This window comes from Diadema antillarum, unplaced genomic scaffold, assembly GCF_040938485.1.
Source record: "Diadema antillarum isolate AM-2024a unplaced genomic scaffold, OU_Dant_1.0 scf00000052, whole genome shotgun sequence".
Taxonomy (NCBI): domain Eukaryota; kingdom Metazoa; phylum Echinodermata; class Echinoidea; order Diadematoida; family Diadematidae; genus Diadema; species Diadema antillarum.
The window spans coordinates 938,612-949,890 of NW_027270941.1; the positions used below are offsets into that span (position 1 = coordinate 938,612).

General features: G+C 38.4%; 1 protein-coding gene across 1 annotated transcript in view; it reads left to right on the forward strand.

The window, feature by feature from the left end:
• LOC139715621 (DCC-interacting protein 13-alpha-like) overlaps window positions 1-6,235 on the forward strand; it is a gene marked incomplete at its 3' end in the record, with an annotated part of 31,019 nt that extends 24,784 nt beyond the window's left edge. Inside the window, exons 11-16 of the mRNA XM_071627178.1 lie at window positions 1,584-1,683; window positions 2,292-2,422; window positions 2,902-3,149; window positions 4,268-4,454; window positions 5,199-5,285; window positions 6,034-6,235. Coding sequence (XP_071483279.1) covers window positions 1,584-1,683; window positions 2,292-2,422; window positions 2,902-3,149; window positions 4,268-4,454; window positions 5,199-5,285; window positions 6,034-6,235 — 955 coding nt within the window. The remainder of the gene's footprint in view (window positions 1-1,583; window positions 1,684-2,291; window positions 2,423-2,901; window positions 3,150-4,267; window positions 4,455-5,198; window positions 5,286-6,033) is intronic.
• Between the last annotated feature and the right edge of the window lie 5,044 nt (window positions 6,236-11,279).

An 11,279-nucleotide genomic window follows, 5' to 3' on the forward strand; every position in this document is an offset into this window, starting at 1 on the left:
TGAGTTCTCCTACTCCTCAATAAAGAGAGAAGCTTCCATCGATCATCTCATTCATTGCCTTTATCAGACTTTAGCAGGGTGCATCAGGATTTACTTTAGTAGGAACAAAGTCTGCTCATTGTAGAGTTTTTTTGTTATTCATGAAACAGAATGTAAAGTACATTTTTGGTTTTTTTGTTTTTGTTTTTATCCATCACTGATAGCTAACATGTTTGTGGCATATTCATAGCATTCATGCTGTATCAGGGCTTTAAACCATTGACATTATTCTTCAAAACTGCCAGTGATCTTTTCTTTTGTGTGCATTTGAAAGGAGGATTGTATGAAGTGCAGTACCTGTCAATGTTGTTTTTGAGAACCATGCTTTTTTTTCTGTTTTTTTATATTTCCAACTCAAAGCAGACTTCCTATATAATATTATTGAAGGTTATATGTAACGATGTTAACAACTTTTGATGGCATCTAACATCAAGGTTATGTGTGGGTTTTTTTTTGTAGTATGAGTATTAGAAAGACAATGTTGTTCATAATGGCTTAAGAGGCAATCAAACGTAATGTACGAGCTGAAATTTTTGTGGTGGTTTTATTTTTGCAAATGTAAAGGACAAGTCCACCTTCATATACATGTGGATTAGGTGAATGCAGCAGTATTAGTAGAACACATCAGTGAAAGTTTGTGGAATATCGGACAGTTCGTTCAAAAGTTATGTATTTTTAAAGTATCTGCACAGTCACTGCTGGATGAGAAGACTACTACAGTGTATGATGTCACATGCGTACAATGCTACAAAGAAAATATAAAGAGAATTTCACAAAATTTTGCTCTTTGAAAAAAGTGCACATTTCCTCGACTCGTCACAGACGTATGTTAAGGGTAATATTATTTCCCCTTGACTTCTGAAAGAGGGAAGTCAAGCGTTCTTTTATTATACAAGAAAAGTGAAAATATGTTGAATTTTCTTTATATTTTCTTTATATCGTTGTACACATGTGACATCACAAGCTGTAGTAGTCTTCTCATCCAGCAGTGACTGAGCAGAAATTTTTGAAATTCATAACTTTTAAACGGATTGTCCGATTTTCCTCAAACTTTTGCTGATGTGTTCTATTAATATTGCTGCATTCATAAAATCCACATGTCTTTGAAGGTGAACTTGTCCTTGAAGAATCAGCTTTGAAAAATAACAATGCACTTATATTAAAACACCCCATAAAACAACAATGTGCAAAAATATAATTTCTTAACAAAAAATTCAGGCCATGCCTGCATGGGATCAAAAGTGACTTGTAACTACTGTAGGTCTAACATGTTGTAGGGCTATGATGTTGGGCGCACAATACTTGTTTGTGTACAGGGAATCACAGAGTAAAAACATTCAGTACGAGATTCGTTGCTTGTTATCAATTTCCTGTTAATTTTGTGAAAGATAAGGTAGATGATTTCTAAACCCCTGGCAACTACAAAATAAACAACATGCAAAAAATACATGTATCTGTATCCCAAAATTTCAGCTCGTACACTACTGCATTAAATGTGTGTTTTGTTTTTGTTTTGCTTTGTTTTGTTTTATTTTCCGACCCAGGATAGTAATCCTGCAAGCCATGAGTACCCTGGACCGTGAGGAATGGATTTGTACCATCAGGAACATCTACTCAGACTACAGTGGGTCAGGAAGTAATCGGGTGAGTGAACACACATGTATCAAATAAAAGACCAGATCTCTGTGTCCTACCATCTAATGTGTTCGGGTGCTGCTGGTTAAGTCTACATATATGCATGTTATGCGGCTGCTTCTAGTATTTGCTTCCGTGCACATAGAAAAGAATGAAGTACTGTGTCATGCCAGACAAGTACACTGCTGTGTCGAGACTGTGGATAGGAAAGCTACTCAAGGGTTGTGTGATGACGACATTTTTCATTTTGATTGCTCTGCATTTTGAAGTTGAAAATGCTTATCAAAGTTTCAGGCCTACTTATTGTACTCTGAAATTTTGAATCATAGGGTCTATTCAGTCATAAGAAAGTAGGAGGTGCTTTGTATCGCCTGTGTAACAACTAACAAAGCTTTTGAGGTGTGTCTAAATGGACACCTACCATACCCTTTCCCATGGCAATCGTAAGGAGCAAATTACTCAAAAAATTTATAGGACTGTAGTGAATTTATCCTTTTGCACATTTGTAATTGTACAGTCGTTGCTGGTATATGGAAAAGGCCATCAACTAACATGCCATGGAAAGTCCTCAGTAAAGAGATCTTAACAGGTAAATATTTCTTTGTGCCTCTGTGCAGGGAAGCATCGTCAGTGAGGACTCAGCCTCAGGCCAGACAGCGGGCTCTGGAAGTAGCTCCCCGTCAGGCAGCTTTGCTGGGACCAAGCCCAAGCAGTCAGGACAGGCCCAGAGACCAACATCACTTAACAAGTATAAATGTCTTACTGACTTCACTGTTCTGAAAGCAGTTATTGATCACTGTATATCTTGTCTATCATTACACTTTGAAAACATTTTATTTTCTGGTCCTTTTGTTTTTTTGATAAAGATACATGAATGCAGTTTGTTTTGTTTTTTTCCTAACATAAATTACTCAACATTTCTACCACCATACGGTGCACTCCTGTTATAATGAACATGGTTATAACGAAATTCCGGTTACAACGAAGTGAAAATTCAGGCCGCATTATTGTCCGCTCTATGTATTTCTATTGTTTATTTGTTCGGTCATAATGAAATTTCGATATAACGAAAGAAAACTGCCAGTCCCGAGGACTTCGTTATAACAGTAGTCCACTGTACTGCATTCATCCGATTTTCAAAAAAGTTGTGAATGTGGGAAAATGTCTGTGTGTATAATTCAGCCATGCTTGATACCTTCTCTCCATTTGAATTACTTCACTATTAAGCTCCAAGGGTATGAGCGGAATGGACGGCCACAGACCACGATCGGGGAGCAAAGATGTTCCAGCCACCCCTCCCCCATCGCCATTTGAGAGCATGCTGCCCGACACTCCCATCTCGTTTGACATGATATCGCCAGGGGAGGTACCCCCTCCCACCTCCCACGTGAAGGCTAGCCCCACCCAGAGGGACGCCCCACCCAGGCGGATAAATCCTTTCAGCGAGCCAGCCGGACAGATCAGAGTAGAGCAGAGTAAGTTGGTACTGATCACATTACCACATCAATCTGACCAGACCAGTCCTATACAAATTTAGCCACTCTTATTCAGTCCAGTTTGAAATGTACAGATATTTGCATTTACTGGGTGATGAGCTCTACAGAACAAATATTGGACACTTACAGTCGAAATTGCATTGCCAAAATATGCGTGGGATGACATGTGAATTCCAAATGAACTTCCATGCTCGGCCCTTGTCATAAACAGTTTTGCTATTATTGTATGCTACAACTAGAAAAGCACTCTGAGAGCGCAGACCTCCGCCAAGGGGCTACTTTCCACCAATGATCTTGCTCTTCCATAGAGATCAGTGATTTCCACCCACTGAAAAATCACTTGATTTCCCAATATAGAAGCCTTTGTTACGTCGTAAACCTTCAGCTGTGCGGCGCACCTCGCCCAGCAGAAACTAGAGCAAACACTTTAGTGTGCGTATGAAAACCTCAAAAATGCGCAGCTTGAACTCCAGAGTTCATTGACCCTACCTGCCAAAATATAAAAAATCCTTCATAAAATCCATAAAAATTTCTGGATCAGTACCAACATTTAATTATCTGTTCCTTGTGTCATTCTCAAACTTTCCTGCAAGTTTCATCTGAATCTGTGCACAGTTTTTTGAGTTATTTTGCACACGGACAAACAAACCAACAAACCAACAGTAATGAAAACATAGCCTCCTCTCTTGCTGGAGGTAATAATGCATAATTGCAGTCATTGTGGTGACGTTGTGACACTTGTAAATCAGCTGTGAGCATTTCAATAGTTGCTACTATGGAGAGTGCAATCAATTTACCTTTTATGAAGGCAAAAGTTTCCAGTAAGACTGGGCCCTAATATTCAGTAGAGAAACACACGGTCAGTTGTGATGAATTCGGGCACTGTTGCATAGTGGATAAGACTCTCCACTCCCGATTGGAGGACCCGAGTTCAAATTCCGCCCAGCGCTTACATCCTTGGATCGACCCAGGTGTATAAATGGGTGCAATTTGTAATGATGGCAGGCCCCTCTGGTAGAGCAGTGACAATACTGAAGAGGTTACCCTGGGTAAATAAGACTGTATTAGTATATATTATTATTTTTGTCATTGTTCAGGCAAGTCCCATATTCCCGGCTTCATGCAGCAGTACGATGTTCGCTTCCTGGGGTCAATGGAGGTCAACCGTGACAAGGGCCTGGAGATCATCATGCAGACGATCCGACACATCATGGCTGCCAGGGCGATACACAACGTATTCAGAATGACGGAGTGTAACCTCATCATCACAAGCGATAGTATAAGGTCAGGGGAAAAGGCAAAGTAAAAACACTCATTTCTTTTATTGAAGTGCATTTTCTCTCGTACATTATTAACTTAATATGCCTAGTTTACCATTCCTCATTTATTACATGCCTAGTTTACCATTTTTCATTTATTACATGCCTAGTTTACCATTCCTCATTTATTACATGCCTAGTTTACTATTCCTCATTTATTACATAATTACTCTTTATGATTCACAAACACTTTTGACCTTGTCATTTTTTATGAAAGTTGTGGGTGATCTGAGGGTGAAGTCATTGTGTTTTTTTTTTAATCTTAATCCATGTCAGATGCTAATACAACCGCAAAGGTGCAAACTATTAATTATGCTCCTTGATGCTAAGTCTTGACTACTGCAATTTGTACAGATGTACAGTGTGCAGCTTTCTATGTTCTTTCTAGAATAGAACAACAGATAAGGCTCACAAATTTGAATGACTGATTATCATAATATGTGATGTTGCCACTCTGTGATTTTTTTTTTCTGTCTCTGTGAATCCTAGTATGTTTTTGATTTTGCAACTTAATGTGACTTCTGTAGCGAGCAGTTGTGCATCAATTGACAGTTGCATAGCCTATAAATTGTTGAAAAATTCAATCTTTTGATATCTATGACATAACTTCAATATCAATTGCAATCTTTCCCTTAATATATTGTCATGTTGGTCACAAATTCATTTGATGCACAGCTGGATAGTTTTCGTTTGTCTGCTATTTTTGTAGACTTGAAGATCCAGGCAGCAACACCCTGAGGGCGTACTTCCAGTTAAAGAACATTTCATTTTGGGCTGCTCATCAAGAAAACAAGAGGTAGAATAAGTGACTGAATATTGTACTGTAATCGCCAAGTTCCTTTGCTGGAACTGAGATTCACATGTCATTACCCAAACCTCACAAAAGTCATTAAATCTGTATATCTTTGATGAACTTTTTAAATGTTGTGTACATGTTGTGCTACAACAAGGGTATTAAGTGGACAGAAAACTTTATATTCCTTCAACATACATGTACAGTTAACTCTGCTTAAGTTGAATCTCCTGGGAAGGAAGAAAAATTTTAGACCTAGAGAAAGCTTGACTTATGCAGGATGAAAAACATAAGAAAATATGGTAGAGGAATGGGTCTTGGAAAATATGTTCAACCTAGGTGATATTTACCTTACCTGGTATGCAACCTTTACTTAATATGCAGAGTCTACTTTATGTTTAATGTATAACACTGAACTTCAGTGTAAGGATACTCGGAGCAGTTATTCTGTGCTCAGTACAGTGAAGTGCCTGAATGTATTATTTGTTTATTTGTTAATTTTAATTCTGTGCTGGCTAATGCTAAGTGTTTATTCTATGTTTATAAGTTGCTTCTTGATTGCATTGTGATGCAGATTGTTTCTATGAAGACTGCTTGTATGGTGCTATGTGTAGACAAACAATGATCATAATTTTTACTGGTTCGGTGATTGTCTTCTAAAATGTTCATGTTACTTTCTATAAATCAATAAAAAAGTTTATTATTGTACTGTCAGTGAATTAGAAACTCATCCTCCTTTCAATCTCGTCAGGTTACTGGCATTCATCACCATCTCCCGCCCTTCAGACAGCTCGGGGCGCCCAACCTACACCTGCCACGTCTTTGAGACAGACATCGCCGCCGAGGAGATCTGCCAGTCGCTGAGCCTGGCGGCCGAGATCTCCTTCCAGGCGATGCTGAAGATCAGAACGGGCGTGGTCGATGGAGCCGGAGCCGGGAGCGGCGGCGGGGGCGCTTTGGTGGGTGGTGGGGGCGGTGGTGGTGGTGCCGGGAGTGTGCCTACCGGTCAGGTAGCCGGTGGTTACGGTTACTTTGCCTCATGACGGGTTCCTGCTGCCTCCTTCCCTCTTCCTCCTTTTTCTTGTGCATTGCCTGCATGAGTGTGCCGAGCAAGCTAGATCAAATTAGTAAGCATGTCGTGCATCTCTTCTCACACATTTGATTTTCATGTCTGTATTTTGATGCCTCGTGTTAGCACTGTTTTTCATTTCTTTTAAAATTCACGTTCGCAAATGTTTTTTGAAGTTTGTGTATCCCTTTTGCAACCCTTAAACTTTGTAGATTTTTCATAAGCTGGTATATTGTAAGTGTAGGTAATTCAGTCCTTTTTTTCAGAATGATAGGACTGAAAACTCCTTTCTGATGGAGGGGGAAAACAATACTATAGATTGCCAGTAAATTTATGTGGACCTAGGAAATATTCCCGCTGATATTCTTGGTACAAGAGGGGAGTGTATTCTTTAGTAAAATGGGGTTAGTTTTTCACTGAAAAAAACACAAACTCTGGGGTGTCTAACTGTAAGATTTCATAAACGATGTTGGGAGACATTCTGCACCTTGCAAAATTTTGTGATGTTTGCAAAAGGGATATACGACCTTTAAGGCCTCAGTCTAGGTTTGTTATCTAAAATTATCATGAAAAAAATCAGCTCATCTTTATCGAGAATGATAGCACTTTCCAAATTCCTTTGTCCTGATCATTTACCAGTAAATATGTAGCTAAGAAATATTTGCAAGAAACTGTTAAGTGTAACAAAATTAATTCAAGTAGATATGTTTGACTCCTGTTCTATCATCTTTTGTGGAAGAGGGGTATGTTGTTGGAAATTGGTTGTTGGAAGTACCTGTTTTGTATCAATATTTTTCTTGATATGTACATGTGCACAAGTGTGTGCCTTGATAAATACGGTATTACAGTGAAAATAGAGATAATCAAATGAGTGTTTTATGCCATAATTTGTTTTTTTAATATCCCAAACTGTTAAATGGTGTCAAAGTTGTTAGATAACCTTCCAATAAAAGCACACCCATCTTCCAAACTTGACTTTCAATTGTTGTTTGACATTTAAAGGGCACGTGCCACATTACAGATGAAACTAGTGGTCTGTCTACCAGAGGGAAATGCAGACATTGGGGACACCTTTCTCTTAATGTTTCTGATGTATTTTAGGTGCTTTTATAGAATGCAGATGTATATTCTTTGATATTGCCACAACGGATTGATCACTGATTTATGACAGTGGAATCTATGTCAAGAAGGTCATTTTCTTACACTATCGCACAGCATTTGTTTTCCTTTTGAAACTTCCAGCATTGCTTTGCGAATGAGATGCACTCACCGCAACAGCGTTAATTTTAATGTGAAGTTCGGTTGGCTTTCTGATCTGGTCAGTGTTGAATTTTGATCATTGTCCTTCCATGTCCATTGATAATGGCATTATCATATAGGTACAGGGGACAGGACATCTTTTGAGAGTGATTTGAGTTCATTATTACCTCTGTCTTTCAAGTTGTGGGAATGAAAACCATGTTGAATATGCAATGTGTAATCATTTTATTATCTGGATGGAAGTCCAATTTCTACCCATTGTGCCAAACTGAAAATGTACTATAGCATTTATTGTAAAAGATATTGGAATCAAAACATATTGAATTGGAAACTTAGGACTATGTTCAATATTCTTACATCTTTCTTCAAATGGTATGATCAAAACTCATATCTGCATTAGTGAGAAAGCCATGTTGTGCTCGCATGTACTTGTAAATAGCATCTTCTTGAAACATGGATCCTTTGGTATAGTTATGTATGCATTGTTTTTATCCTTCAGTTAAAATCTCCTTTTGTTTGATTTTTTTTCACCCTTCTGTTTGTTTTACTTTGGGTAAGACCAAACCCTGACAAAGGTATCAACATTATGAGCTAGAGTCGAGGTAAACTGATTTTCCCCCAAAGTTATGAAACCGTTGTGTGCTGCAGTACAGTCACTCAGTGGCAGATTAAGTTCCCTAGGCAATGAAGACACAACTGTCAATATTGTATCTTCTTGCAGCAGATGCAGTAGAGATTTAAGAAACACATAGTTATATACATATTTTGTCTCTTTTTCAGGGAGGGGTGGTGGTGGGGGTTTGGACTTGGTGTGAGAGTAGAGTCGATGTGACGGGAAACCACGTATTGGGATGATAAGGACTGACACTCCAACTCCAGAGTGCATAGCCATGTGCTAGTACTACTGCACTGTTTTAGCAACATATCAATTCAGTAGCTATCAAATAGCAGAAGTCTTGAGCTAGCATTGAATTACTGTTAAGCAAAATACTTTTTGCTTTCTCTTTGTCACAAGTGCTAAATAGATAGACTTGTCTTCTTTTTTTTCTATACAAGTGAAAGGTCTAGAAACACAAATTACTTTGTCAATTATTGAAGCAGTTCAAAAAAATTACTTTGAGTCGGAGTTATTATGTGTATTTAGTGATTATTGAGATATGATATGACACAGCCATTGAAAAGACAGCCATTTCTCTAACACATTTGTCAAGTCGGGAAAATTCTCTGACCGCGTTGATCTTCTGCCATTTGGTTGCAGTGTAGTGTGTTTCCAAATTCTGTAGTGCAAAGCAGAAATTAGTGGTAGTTTCAGAAAGTATTAGGGATCCCTGTTACAACAAGCTTTGTGTCACCGAGGTACTGCTTTCAACCCGTTGAGGACGGACAGATTTTGCTATAACACACATTTCCCTTAGACACCTGCTGGAGTATACTCAGGACTCGTCCTCAACGGGTTAAGGAGGTGAAGTCAGCGGACCTCAGTTGTCAAGCACACAATTGTCATTGCATTTTCAGTGAGAAATCTTACTATTCAATTGGCCAAGGTTGCACTGTGTGTTCAAAGAATGAGCACTGAAGATGGACCTCTATTGCTACACTTTCCGTCACAATTCATAACTACTCATTGAAAAACAAAACAAAAACATATACACATTTTGTGTAAGTAGTGTGCTGTGGCGAGCAACACATGTCACATTAGATGTTTCTACATCCCATCTGCATGTCAAAAAGTTCATCTTTCCATTTGGGGTCATCAGAATTTTGGCTCTTGTTAATCCCGGAGTGTTGGAGCATGTCATAAATTTAAACGCACCATTATGAAAGTAGGTCCTGAACCATATGAATCATAGCTTAAAGAGGAAATTCAGTCCATGCTCGAATTGAAGAGAACAGAAAGAAATTGAACACTAACTTTGAAGGTTTCAGGAAACTCCCACAAAAGGTGAAAACATGAAATTTTGAAGCTTCTTATGTAAAGCAGAATCATTTTTCACTACATATGTGCAGATAAATTTCATAGATGTTGTATTTGGCAGCTATTTGGCAGCACCAACTTCATTTCAGCTCCCCAAAATGATATGGTGCAGAGGCTGTAATTTCTTCTTCTAAATTCCTTTAACCCATTGAGAACGGGCTGATTTTGTCACAACAACGCACATTTCCCATAGACACCTGTCCGAGTGTACTCGGGACTCGTCCTCAGTGGGTTAAGAATGGAAATATCATACCGCAGATTTGTGTGTGAAAGCCAGTGTGTTTCTTAAAGGCTTATAACACCATCATCTCATATGTTTTGCACTTGTGATCTTATATCTTGTGCAAATGAACTTTTACTGCACTGTTTGCCTGATTTTACTCGTGGAAGTCAACTCAAACATGGAGTGGGTTTCCTTGTAAGGCCAGTGGTCATCTCCTGCTCAGTCATGTGCGGTCATCTCAGACAGGCAGTCTGAGAGATGGTGACGGGACTCAAACGTCTACTCTGAAGTCATTCCTCGTTTTTTACATTCTCATGAAAGAACTTCTCATGAAAGAACTTCTCTGCCACAGCAGGAACTCACTGACCATGTAGCGCTTTGAGTGATCAAACCCACATTCTTCTGAACCTGGCTTAGCTACGACCTGATGGTTGCATGTACAACATGTAGAGATAGCTTGAGATAGATAGGAGAAATTTTATACCTATCTCTGTAGAGGTAGAGAACAGAAATTTTCTTGATTTTGTGGAAATGAATGAAAAACTTTTGATTGCCTTTAAAAGAAATGCTCCAGAAAGCTCATTTGTTATTTTCTACACAAAACATCCCATATGCTTTCATCACCTGTAGGGTTGGTTTATCTCTCTTCGCATTTCAGTTTCTGAGACGTTTCTGTTTTCTTTTCAATTCCTATGTCCCATCATCATCTCAGCGGGTCATGAGTACCTTTTTCTTTATGAAAAGAGAACTTTTATGAGCATTGTGAGATGCCATGGGTTTTTCACGAAGGTCTAAAGGGCTATCCATAATATTGAAGCGTATTTATCATAATTGATAAGGGTAATATTTCTAAACAGATTCACAAAATCGCAGCTACCCTAGCATGTTTATTGATTGTAACTAGCTGCTACAATGGGTACCGCAAATTTATTAAGTCACCACTGTTAAAAAAAAGAACATCTGAAGCAATAAAACACTAGGTTAAGCTTTCCAAAAGGCGTCTGCATATTGATGAATTCTTAAAGGGTGTTTACAGTTCTGGTTGAGGTGAGGATTTAGCTTTTAACATTTTGCGAGATATTCAGAAACCACTCGATGAGATGTCAAAGAGCATGCAATTTTAAGGGGTATCAAAAGTTTATTTGATGAAAATCGGTTTTGAAATGGCTAAGATATCCAAAAACAAAGTGAAACAAAGAGATCCTAATAAAAGGCGTGGCCTGTGGCCTTTTATTATTATCACTTTTTTTGATATCTCAGCCATTTGAAAACCAATTTTCATCAAATAAATGTTGAATTCTTCTTAAAATTGCACGCTCTTTCATATTTCATAGGAGATTTCTCATTATATCACTGAGGAATGTTCAAAGCATGAATCCCCACCTCAACCAGTACTGTACAGTCCCTTTAAAGATTATTCTTTGCCAATTTTGCATCTTTTCTTTCATTTTTGTTGTCTTGTTTTGTGCG